The sequence below is a fragment of the Rhinopithecus roxellana genome, chromosome 6, assembly GCF_007565055.1.
Source record: "Rhinopithecus roxellana isolate Shanxi Qingling chromosome 6, ASM756505v1, whole genome shotgun sequence".
In the NCBI taxonomy this organism is placed as follows: Eukaryota; Metazoa; Chordata; class Mammalia; order Primates; family Cercopithecidae; genus Rhinopithecus; species Rhinopithecus roxellana.
Window position 1 is genome coordinate 108091172 of NC_044554.1, and position 11864 is coordinate 108103035.

General features: G+C 57.0%; 1 protein-coding gene across 8 annotated transcripts; it reads left to right on the top strand.

Annotated features, from left to right (window-relative positions):
- Positions 1-1093: 1093 nt before the first annotated feature.
- LOC104675257 (zinc finger and SCAN domain-containing protein 2-like) lies at positions 1094-8426 on the top strand. Of its 8 annotated transcripts, none has more exons than XM_030931956.1 (4): positions 1094-1265; positions 3529-4433; positions 4587-4730; positions 6136-8426. In XM_030931956.1, exon 2 carries the CDS (start codon positions 3557-3559, stop codon positions 4166-4168), a length of 612 nt encoding a protein of 203 aa, XP_030787816.1. In that variant the 5' UTR covers positions 1094-1265; positions 3529-3556; the 3' UTR covers positions 4169-4433; positions 4587-4730; positions 6136-8426. The 8 variants fall into 8 exon arrangements, with proteins under 8 accessions (XP_030787816.1, XP_030787815.1, XP_030787813.1 ...); XM_030931955.1 differs by lacking the exon at positions 1094-1265 and adding an exon at positions 1285-1390; XM_030931953.1 differs by lacking the exon at positions 1094-1265 and adding an exon at positions 1315-1427.
- The last annotated feature ends 3438 nt before the right edge of the window (positions 8427-11864 follow it).

Consider the following 11864-nt stretch of genomic DNA (forward strand, 5'->3'; position numbering starts at 1 on the left):
AGCTGCAGAGGGGACCCTCATGATATCGGGAGGCCTGCGTCTCTCAGTGCCCTTCATGAGGGACAGCGCCACCCCAACTGCCACATCCACTGTCTGCTGCAAGGATCCCTGCCTGGGACTTGGAGAGTCACGTTTCTCCACCTGGCAGCTACAAAGAGGCCACAAAGAAAAAAACCTATTTAATGTTCTTCTACCACTTGTGACTTTTAAAATCACTTTTCCTCTCACGCCTCTGTTTGTCTGTCAAATGTACACCCTCAGGCACCTTCTCACTGGGGCCCAGGTTTTTACTTCCCTGTTGTCACACCCTATTTATGTCTGAGGGTCTCAGTCCCAGGGCGGTGCAGTGGAACTTAAGCTGGGTCACGGTGCCGTGTCCCCATCTGGGCTCTGCTACTTAGAGCTGTGGGTGATGGAGGAAGCCACTCTGTGTTTCAATTTTATTTTCCTATCTATAAAATGGGATACTATTAATACCCACACAAGCTAGGGTGCACATGGTTATTGGAAGGTTTCCACGAGATCATACATGGAAAAGGGCTTTGTAAAAGGCAAGTTATGTCCAACTAAGGGACATTATCATTAAATGGCAGCTGGAAGCTGTAATTTGGTTCTGCCCTCTCACGCCCGCTGCTACTTCAGACGTTCTAAGTTGCTCTTCTATGGGATATCTCTGGCTTGACTGCGGGTTCCGTTCTGAGGAGGTGTGGTCAGTAGGGACCAGATGTCTTCTTCCTTTCCCTCTGGTCACTCTAGTGATATAACCCAGGCCATATAGTCAGGCAGACTTCGGCAATACTGTCAGCGAGGGTAGCTCCCCGATTCGGCCCCTTTGACTGTTGTCTCCAGTCCCGAAACCCTCGCCCGGGGCCGCTCCGCCGCCGGGCTCCGGCGCTCAGCCATATCACCCGCGGAAAGGCCGGCGCCTCCGTCCGACCCTCTTTCCTGGTCGCTGGGGGCGGTTTGTGGGCCTGGCCTTGGGATTGGGAAAATAGGGATGGTGCTATAACGGCCGAATGCGGGCCTCAGGGAATCCCGAAAGGGGGAATGTCTGGATCGGCGGATCGGACGTTCAGGCCCCGGAACCGTCCCCCGCATGGTCGCCGCTCCGGCTCGGGCGGGCGCAGCGCTAGCAGCCCCGTTTTCCGCCAGCCGGGCTGCCGGAGAGTTAGACCTCCCAGCCTCACGGGGCTGCTGTGCGGCTGCGGCGACGCCGGCGACTGCGGCGCTACAGCGGAGACGGAGGGCTTCGGAGGCGGCGCCATGTGAGTCAGCGCGGGGCCGCGCTGGGGCCGCGGCTAGAGGTTACCGTATTTACCGAGGCCAGAGCCGGACCCCTCGAGGGCGGGTCACTGCGGGCGCGCTACCGTATTTGCTGGGTCCCGCGCAGGTCCTTTCCGGGAGTGGGAGCGCCGCGACTTAATTACGTATTTATCCAGGGTTGCGTGGTTCCGCGGGGGGCGCTGCGGGCACTGGGGGTGGGCTGCATTCATTCCCTCCGGGAGCTGGGGCTTGCAGTCGGGCGGGGTGGGTTGCGGCAGCAGGGTGGAGGCCTACGTATTTTCATGGGGGTGGGGTTGCGACGCAGAGTTTACCATATTTCTCCAGGGTTGCTTAGGCCGCAGAAGTTGGCAAGGTTGTGTGTGAGGTCGGGTGGGGTGGGGTCAGCTCTCCCGATTAATGCAGCTATTTGATAAGAGCAACGTCGCGGGAGGCTTGCTGTCTTTATGGAGGCGGGGAGAAGGGGCACGGGAGTCGCTGCGGGAGAGTTACCGTATTTGCGTTGAGCAGCACAGACTGTAGAGAAAAGAGCTGCGGCCGGAGACCGGAGGAGCAGGGGCTCAGCTGGGCTGTGAGTGTGGCATGGGATGAAAGAACTTGGGGGAGAGACGGGGGGCCTCTCGACGTGCAGGCGGGGCCTCAGGCAGGGGTATAACTGGGGAGAGTGAGGAGGCTGCCCAGTCACAGGGCCAGGCTGAGATTGGCCAAGGGGACTTTGATGATTTGTCTTTGCAGATGTCAGTGCGGTTGCCTGTGGAAAAGACTTGTGGGTGGGGTCCCTTGCAAGTAGGACTTGTCTCCTTCCCCGGGGTGTCAGTTACACCTTGGCCTTGAGGGTAGGGAAGACAGAGGAGGTGGCTCTGAGACCCCACTCTGCAGATAGGTTGGCTGAGGCTGGAAGTGAAGAGAGGCCTTCGGGGAGGTCCAGTGGAACACTCAGTCGGCTTCCCTGATGGGGTTGGGGAGAATGGATGCGGCAGGCCTTAGGGCTCTGCAGGAGCCCAAGTTTTGCGGGGGTGGGGGGGTGGGGGTTCGTGGGAGTAGTGGCAGTAGACAGTACCTCTACAGGAGAAGTGGCCCTTTGGAATGCATGACTCTGTGACAGCTGGGATGGTGGTAGTGGGGTGTGTGTGTGTGTGTGTGTGTGTGTGTGTTTTGAGGAATGTTTAGTTATTGAGCAGCTAGTACATTGAAAAAAGCTTTCAACAGTGAGGCAGGAGACTTAAGGCCTAGTCCAGGCTCGCCTTGCTCTGTGACCTTGGCAAGTATGTTGACCTCACTGAACCTCAGTTTCCCCAACTTTAAAGTGGGGCTCAATAACCCTGCTCCGCCCCTTTCTCAGGGCTGTTGTGAGGACAATGGGAAACAATTTAAGAGGAACACAGTACCCTGGGAAGAGGATCCTTTGGAGAACCAGCATGAAGGGAGCTGGGTTTGGGGGTGTTGGCTGGGCACTGAGTGTGCTACTCAGCCCTGGGCCAGGTTTTGCTGTGAGGATACCAAGAGGAATCACGCTGAGACCAGTCCCCCTGGGAGCCCACACCCTGGTTCAGTGACTTGGAAACCTTTTGAACACATGCCTCATTTTGATAAACAAAGAGCTGCTGCCTTTAATGTTAACTGAGGTCACTTTCAAGTTTACAGGGTTGTGTTTTTGTTTCCTGTTTTAAGCTTCGCAAAAATATCTTTAAATCACTGATAATCCCACCCTTTTCTCCAAGTTTGGGGTGCACTTCCCTACCTCCCTCTGTCCTTGAGATCTGGTTGGAGGGATAAGACATATCTAGACGAAGGTAACTGAAAATCCTAGCTGAAACTGAAACTGAAACTCCTAACTGAAACTCATCACCATCTGTCCAGTGTCTTGTGTGGCTGGCTGACATGGTGCTAGGTGCTGGGGCTGAAAGAAGGCAGCTCTGTCCTTAAGGTGCTGGGAGTCGGGGGACAGAGGTGGCATGACTGACCCTCGTGCAGTGTGATGAGTGAGGGCCACATGGTTGTGTCACACGGTGTAAGCCTGGGGTGGAAAGGTCGGGGAAGGCTTCTAGGAGAAGGTGCCCTTGGGAAGGGCCTGAAAGGAGTGTAGGCCATACTTAAAAGACAGTGGAGGAAGAACACCAATTCCCAGCAGGGGAACTTGAGCTTGAACAAAACGGGTGAAAGGTGGAGGTTGTGGGAGGTGAGGCTGGGGGTTGGCTAACCCTCGGGTCCCCCGACCCCTCTCTCTCCCCGCTTCTGTCTCCCTAGGGACTGGTGATTGCAGCTAGAAGTGCCCATGACCGAGCTGGCGTCCTCCGGGGGCGGGTCCCCTGCGGGGGACGGGGAGGAGGGTCTGGGGGACGATCGAGGCCTGGTCATCCACCACCCTGCTGAGGAGCAGCCGTACCGCTGCCCGCTGTGCGGCCAGACCTTCTCGCAGCAGCCCAGCCTGGTGCGGCACCAGAAGGCACACGCCGGGTCGGGCCGCGCGGCTGCCTTCGTGTGCCCCGAGTGCGGCAAGGCCTTCAGCGTCAAGCACAACCTCGAGGTGCACCAGCGCACGCACACCGGAGAGCGCCCCTTCCCCTGCCCCGAGTGCGGCCGCTGCTTCAGCCTCAAGCAGAACCTGCTCACGCACCAGCGTATCCACAGCGGCGAGAAGCCGCACCAGTGCGCGCAGTGCGGCCGCTGCTTCCGCGAGTCGCGCTTCCTGCTCAACCACCAGCGCACCCACGCGCGCATGCCCGCGCCCCACCCGCGCCGCCCCGGCGTTTTCGGGGAGCGGCGGCCCTACTTCTGCCCCCGCTGCGGCAAGAGCTTCGCACGCGAGGGCTCGCTCAAGACCCATCAGCGCAGCCACGGCCACGGGCCCGAGGGCCAGGCGGCCCACTTAGGACGTGTGCTATGATGCGCCCGGGCCCTGCTGCCGACTGCTGCTTCCTGCCCCGCACGTGCGTCCCCGACCCCTGGAGATGGCCCTGGGCCACAGCTCCCTCTCTGGATGGGATCCCGGGAGAGGGGCAGCGCTGGCTTGGGCTCTTGAAGGTGTGGGCCGCCGCCAGGCTCCAGCCGCTCCCTTGCGTTCCTCCCTCGGGACCGTCTGGCTGGCTGCGCACAGCTGCTTCGGGCTCCTGCCATGGTTCTCCTTCTCTGGCCCATCCGGCCTAGAGCAGGTGAGACCTGCGGGGCTGGCCAGAGCCCCTCTCAGGGCTGGGGGTGGTGGGGGTGGGGTGGGTGGTGTTAATTCTTGATGGCAGGTGGGGCGGTCTGGGTCCCGGGCTGTAGGTTTCTCTGTGACGAACTGCTTACCGGATCTTCATCCCCAGAATGTCAGAGTTGAAAGAGACTTGGAGAGGGCCACTGTCCACAATCCCCACGCCCAACCTCAGCCCCCAGGCCTCCTGGCTCCTGTACACACTCTCTGCTGTCCTTGAGATGTCATTTCACTTCATGTTTCAGTTTGCTCATCTGTAAGTTGGGGACATAGATGAAGGGCTCTTCCTCGCTGGGATACATTGCAGTTCCTCGCTGGGATACATTGCAGTTACTCGATGAGAGAGGGTGAGGTCACTGGTGCACAGAGCCTTAGTTGATTCTGCCACACCATGTGCCACTGACTGTGCCACGCTGGGCTCTCCCAGAGACACACATGAGGACCGCAGGCCCTGTCATAGGGTGCTTACACTCGGTGTGTGATGTGGGGCCAACCTACAAAGCGCTCTGGGGTGAGACCGAGGAGGGTGACTGGCTTCTTTTCGTCACCCAGGGGAGTTTGATGGCTTTGAACCAGGTCATGAGGACAAATAGAATTGTTCTAGGAAGAGTAAGTGTGTAGAAGGGTGTTTTCAAGGCGGGGGAGGGCGTCCTGATAGTTTGGTGACTGACTCCAGGTGTCCCAAGGGGAGGTTTGCCCTTCAAAGGACTTCGTGGTCAGGGGGCGGGGACCCTGAGATTTTTAAAGAGATGAGTGCTATGATCTCAGACTTAGGCTTTAGGAGGAGGATCAGTGGTACTGTGAGGGTAGACTGATATGGGAAGATCTGGAGCCTCGAGGGGCTTGGGTCATCTGGGCAAGAGAACATGAGGCCCCCAGCTAAGAGGCCTGGCTAAGTTCTGGCAGTGAGAAAGAGGGCAGCCAGGACTCTGCTCCAGGACCTGTGATTCCAAGCTGGCGCTCTGAGGCACAGGCCTCTTCAGCCTTTTGGCAGATGAGGAAACAGGTTTGCCAAGCTTGCCTACACCACAGTTGGTACTTAGTGGTACAGTGGGTGGAAGCCAGGGCTTTGTTTTGGTTTCTGAATCCCAGAAGCTTTTAGCTCCACTGCTAAAAAGTGGACGATGGAGCAGGGAGGATTTGGGGCCACGTGATAGGAGCTGGGGCAGGGGTGTCAGGGGTGGTATGGGTTTTTGAAGGGGACGTGGCATCCTTGGGAGTGGTTTGGGAGGAAGGGACCTGGGTCTTCGAGGGGACCTGCATGTTCAGTCCTGTGCTGGGTGCTGGAGACTCGTCCCTCCCCACTGCCCCCCTCTGCCTGTCCTCAGTGCTATGTGGCTGTGGCTCCTCGGAGACCGTTAGTCCTCTCCCTTCTACTCCCAGGTGCTGTAGACTAGCATTGGTGGCAAAGACGAAATTAAACAGGTACTTGGGACACCTGGAGTCAGTCACCAAAATGCCCTGAACCCAAGGTGTCTCATCTGTAAATGGGATTAGTAATCCTTGCAGTGCTGGGTAGGGGACAAAGAGGATTCATTCAAGCCCTAGGACAGATTCAGGGTAGGCCAGCTGATCGCTCCCTCCTAGCCCCAGAGGGGTGGCTGGGCAGGGCCATGTCATGGCACCACACCTGATCCTGATCTCTTTGTTTCTGTGGACAGATGCGGAGTGGGCAGGATCCTATGACCCGATAGGTGCAGGACCCATCTGGACATGGAGACCAGGAATGGGGTGCCGTGGGGGCCTGGCTGGCATTGCACCTGGGCATGAGGGCACGTCCAGTAAGAAGACATGCCTCAAGAGGTGCACTGCGGTGACCAGTGGAGGTGTCTGGTTGGAGACTGGAATTGGAGGCAGATTCCAAGCTCTGGTGGACAGATTCCCCAGGCCTGGTGGGAATCACAGCTGGGGCAGACCTCATCCTGGCTGCCTGGCCACAGGCCCCCACTGTCTGCCACTGGTGGTAGGATGATGCTTGTGTGGAGAGCTGGCTTCTCTGCTCCCACCTGGTCCGCCACTTGGCTAGAGTTCAGAGACAGGAAGTGACTGGTCTAAGCTAACACAGCAAGTTGGTGGCTGACCTGGTTCTAGAGGCAGAACCTTCTGCCAAATGTGAATGAAACCTGCAGGCTTCATTTTCCTTTCTGAGCAGTGCTTCTTAGCACTTTGGAGACACGAAGCCCTTGGAAAATCTGATGAAGGTTACGGGCCTTCCCTAGGAAAACAGGTAACTGACATAGACTCAAAAACCCCAGGCAATTTCAGGAGCCACTGGACTCCGTGAATGAAACCCATCCCTGGACTCCTCAGCCCTGAGGACTTCACCTGCTGCCCTTTCCTTACCTGTCACACATTCAGCCCCAGTCAAGGCCACTGTACAAGTAGTGCCCCTCCCTCCTTCTGGCCAAGCCTCCTTCCCTTGTTCAGGAATAAAGAATTCCGAGGAGGAGACCTTTTTAGTCAGTCCCTTCTCCCAGACCTAAAGAATGATGCATCAGGTTTCTGGAACCTCATTTCCCTTCGCCAGACATTGGCAGAGGTCCCTTGGGCTAGATTTTCTCTTCTGGTTTTGTGTTTCTTGTTTTGCCTGACTGGCCACTGGCTTCCACAAAGGAGCCCTTTGCTCCTGGCCTGGGCTCTGATTTCACTGTGTGGTCTCAGGGGAAGCTGGACTGCTGTGGACGCTGGTGGGAGTTTGAGTTTGGTCTGAGTCTGCCCCAGGGAGAAAGAATCCTGCTTCCGCCAACCAAGCCCAGTCAGCGGTGCCTCCCAGCTGGCCAAGTGTTCAACCCAGTGGGCTGGGGAGGAAGAGGATGAAGGCCTCGCTCCTGGTGCCTGTGGCTCTGGGCAGGGGGAGAGGTCGGTGGAGGAGCTCTCTGTGTGTTCTCTGAGTGTGCAGCAGTGCAGTTGAAGGGAACAGGGCTCAGGCTGGCAGCAGGGGGAGGACTCCTCCCATCTTCACACCTGAACCAGTCAGCCTGGAAGCCACAAGTTCTCACCTGCTTCCCCAGAATGAACATCAGAAAAGACAAAACTGACCAGGGCTGGGATGGGTTTGGGTCATGGTGGTTGGAGGGCAGTCTGTGGATTCCTGCAGTGGAGTCTTGCTGTCTTCAATGCCATTTGGATCATACATTCTTACGTCCTACTGTATGCCTCACCCTGGAATAGCAGAACGCTCAGGGGGAGATCCGAGAATGAGAAGGTGCTCCCAGCCCCAGGAGCTTCCAATCTGGCTCTGATCCTTGGCTGACCTAGAGGAAACCTCCACACACACTCCTTCTTTGCTAATGGTGCAGTTTGTGTCCCCCTCTGCCCATCACTGTGCTGTGCTCATTCCTGCCTCTGTGCCTTCCCCTGTATTGCTCGGACATGTCCCCTTTCCTCTTCTCTACCCAGCTAAGCCCTTCTGATCCATGGGGCCCGGCTTCCCAAACAACCCAGCCCACATTCATCCTTCCCTCTCCGAACAGGCCCTGTGTGAGCCCCCGCCCCCAAACTGCGTGCTGTCCCACGGACGTTCCAGTCTCCCGTGTGTGTGTTTTGAGTCCCCAACTAGACAGTGAGCTCCCTGAGGGCAAGGGACTGTCATTTCCTCTTGAGCCCTACCAGGGTCTAGCACCAAACTGGGCTTCTAACTCTCAGGAAACACTTGTCGACTGCCTCAAGCGCTGGAGCTTGTCGGTGGCTGGTAATGGGCAGTGCACGTGGGGAGAGGGTATGTGAATTAACTCAAGGGTGCCTTTTATTGGGCTGTGGGCTGGCTCCCCTGGGTCGAAAGTGGATGTCGGAGGCCTCAGGCTCTTACCTCCTTGGGGCAGTGGGAGCATCGGGGACCCCTCCCCTCGGCTCTGCAGGAGTGCACAGAAGTGGTTGTCCAGCCTGGATATTTCTACAGGTCGCTGACACCTGCGGGAGCTGACTGAGTGAAATAAATGTTCTCTCGACATCAGCTGGTGTAAGGAGTGGTCATTTGGGGCTTAGTGGGGAGCAGGGTGGTGGCCTCTGTCTCTGCCTCCATCATCTCTTGAGGAATTGTGTTTCAAGGTTGCCTGGTAACCAAAGACCCTAGAAGACACACATGAAAGCCTCAGTGATGAGCTGCTGTAGGCTTCTGGCACCTGCACAGTGACTGCTCTTTGCATCTGACTAACAGATATAGGGGCTGCAGCCCTTGCTGCCTGCTCAGCCCACGGTGAGGCCAGTGCCTGAGCGGTGGACCGCTAAGAGTGCTTGAGTCAGGAGACCAGGCCTCTGTGCTGGTCCATCTCCAACGGGAGGTCTCAGCCAGACACGCCCCTCCTGATGTTAATCCCCCTCCTGCTCCTCTTCCTTATGGAGTTGTGAGGAGTGAACAAGTCGATGTGTAAAGAATGCAAGTGCACAATGCAGCACAGAGATTCCACTGTCCCTTTTTGCGCCCCCCCCCCCCCCCCCCCGCCAAAGTAGGACCTGGCTGCAGACCACCTCTCGCAGAGCGCTCTGGACAGCTGACCTTCTGTCCTGCCTGCTGCCGGGTGGCCATGAGACCTGGGTAAGTAACTTCCCTCCTGTCAATGCAATGCCTGGCTGGAGTGCGGTGGGCTCCCTTCGGCACCGTGAGACCTGGGTAAGTAACTTCCCTCCTGTCAACGCAATGCCTGGCTGGAGTGCAGTGGGCTCCCTTCGGCACCGTGACCCTGTGCCACGCCCTCTGACTGACTTCTTCCATGGCCTCTGTCAGCCAGGAGGGTCCTGCAAGTAAGGAACTTGGGGACTATGCCTTTGAAACATGGGTGGGTGATGTTGGGAGTGAATCAGGCAGGGCTCTGTGTTCAACTCAGATTTCAAAAAAGGAAATGATGAGCTCGTCTAAATGAAAAGTACAGTGACTCGATGGTCACACGGACCCAGCCGGGAAGAAGAAGCCGGCAGCTCAGCCTTCTGACTGGCAGCTTCGGTCCTTCTCTAATGGATCTGAGACAGCGGAGGGCCTGCTCTTGTTGGCCTGAATCAGGTCAGTGCCCATTACTAGACCCGTCTCAGTGACCAGGGGAGTGCAGGGTTCTGAAAGGCCTTGTCACACGCACATCCATGGCCGAGGGGGCTCAGCTGCACCTAGAGTCCATGTGCTGAGGGTGGGAAGGTTTTGTTCAGCAGAGGAAAACCAGAGACGAGAAGACAGGTCGATGGACTCCAGGCAGCAGACCCACACTCTTGCTATGGGGACGGGGTGGAGGTGGTGCAGGGAGAGGCCGGGCCAGCAGCGTTGGTGTCACCTGGGAGTTATTAACGACAATTGCAATTCCCACCCCAGACGCTAATCAGAAACTGCATGTGCGCAAGATCCCAGGTGGTCAGCATCTGCTGTCAGACCCAGCGCCACTTTGCCATTTCCCTTCAAGGAGGGCCTTTGATTCAGACATTCCATTGGCCCTGCTGCTTGCCGGGAGGACAATGGTGGGGGTTTCCTTTTAGGCAAGCTCCTGGGGTGTAGAGACAAGGTCCGGGGGCCCAGATACCAGCCACCGCCACCCCCACCCTCCAGGACTGGCGCACCCATCAGCAGGGCCCATCCTGACCTGGCCTGCCCAGCCTGGCTGTATAGAAATTTCCTGGAGTACAGACGCAGTCCGGGAGGGAAACACCAAGGGAAGGGCCAGTCCTGGGCACAGAAGCAGGCGGCTTGCACAGCATGGCTCCTCCACCCGCTGTCTGGGAACCCTCTCCCGGTTCCCATCTCCACCCTCCTTAAGGCCTCCTTAACTTTTTTTTTTTGAGATGGAGTCTCACTTTGTCACCCAGGCTGGAGTGCAGTGGCACTATCTCAGTTCACTGTAACCTCTGTCTCCCGGGTTCAAGTGATTCTCCTACCTCAGCCTCCTGAGTAGCTGGGATTACAGATACATGCTACCACACCTGGCTAATTTTTGTGCTTTCAGTAGAGATAGAGTTTTGCCATGTTGGTCAGGCTGGTCTTGAACTCCTGACCTCAGGCGATTCACCTACCTCGGCCTCCCAAAGTGCTGGGATTACAGGCGTGAGCCACTGTGCCCAACCCTCCTTAACATCTGAGCCTCACCTTTCTCATCATGCCCATGGTGGAGACACCTGCTGTGATGCTCTCAGAGCCCCAGCCCAGCCACCTTCCCAGTGGTTTTGAGTGTGGGCCGCTGATGGCCTACAGCTGCCCAGCCTGGGGGCTGCCCCCTGGCAAATGACTGTCCACACAAAGGGATCAGACTGAATCTGCTCTCCAGGGGGAACAATGTTGGCTTCTTTCTCTGCCCTGTGCTGCTTCCTGCCACTCTCCCTTGCTAGAGCCCTTCCCTGACAATTCTTACCCTCCCTGCCTGAACAAGAATCCTGTCTCAGGCTCTACTTCTAGGATCCCCACCCTAAGGCAAGGTCTTTGAAGAACACAAGCTGAAAGCATCTTGCACACAGTAGATCATGACCCCCCCCTTTCTTTGGCAGTACTTTATGATACTAGTTACCTCTGGGCCTTCAGTGAGCTGCCGCTGGATGAATGGACTGGAGGTGACCATCTCCTTGGTGAGAGGCCAGGTCAGAGGACCTAAATGCTGGTGGCCCTCACCAGCTGGACTGAAGCCCTTCTCCACTGGAAACAAGGGACAAGAGTCAAATTCACAGGTCAAGGGTTGGGGTCTAGTCTGACCACGTGTCTTTGGCCAAGGTCCTTACCATCTCGAGGCTCAGTTTCTGATACATGAAATGAATGGGGTGGACTGGCCAACCTCAGGCTCTTCTCTGATGCTTCCCCAACTGCTTGTGTGGGCCTCTTTTGGGTGGTGACCCCCCAGCTCGGCTGAGTGACCAGGCCTCACAGGGCAGGCTGGAGAGGCCCCTGGGACACTGCTCCTGCTCCTCTGGGCTTGCCACCATTCCTGTGACTCAGGCTTTGCTCTGTACTAGGCTACCACCATCTCTGCTCTGCACAGATGCTTGGTGAACTGAAAATGGATTTTTGTTTTTCTTCAAGCAGGAGAACTGCAGTTGCTAGCGGTTTCTAGCAGCAGACACAGAAGGTCTCCTTGGAGCGGAACTTCTTTGTTTCTGGAAGGTCATCAGGCCCTTGCAGTTAAACCAATGCTAAACAAATACACACTGCTACTCTTGCACTGGCCTTGGACTTGGAAAGCATCTCAAACACAGACACTTCAGGCCGGTGTGTTCGCTCTCCCGTTTCATAACAATCACTGTCAAAAGGCTGTTGTAAGGCAGAGCATCAGGGACGGGGCCTCTGGGGTGTGGGAAGGACCTGAAAATCTCTCAGTGGGGAGGGGCTGAGCTGGTCCTTCCCCTGGTACATGGAAACCTGCTGGGGAATGGCAGGGTCCCCTCCCCTGAGATTGGGTTTAAAGCATGTGGGTTCAAGAGAACCTGAGTT

What these genes read in the sequence shown, in the direction of transcription:
- LOC104675257 (XM_030931956.1), top strand. Translation starts at nt 3,557, where the DNA reads ATGACCGAGCTGGCGTCCTCCGGGGGCGGGTCCCCTGCGGGGGACGGG.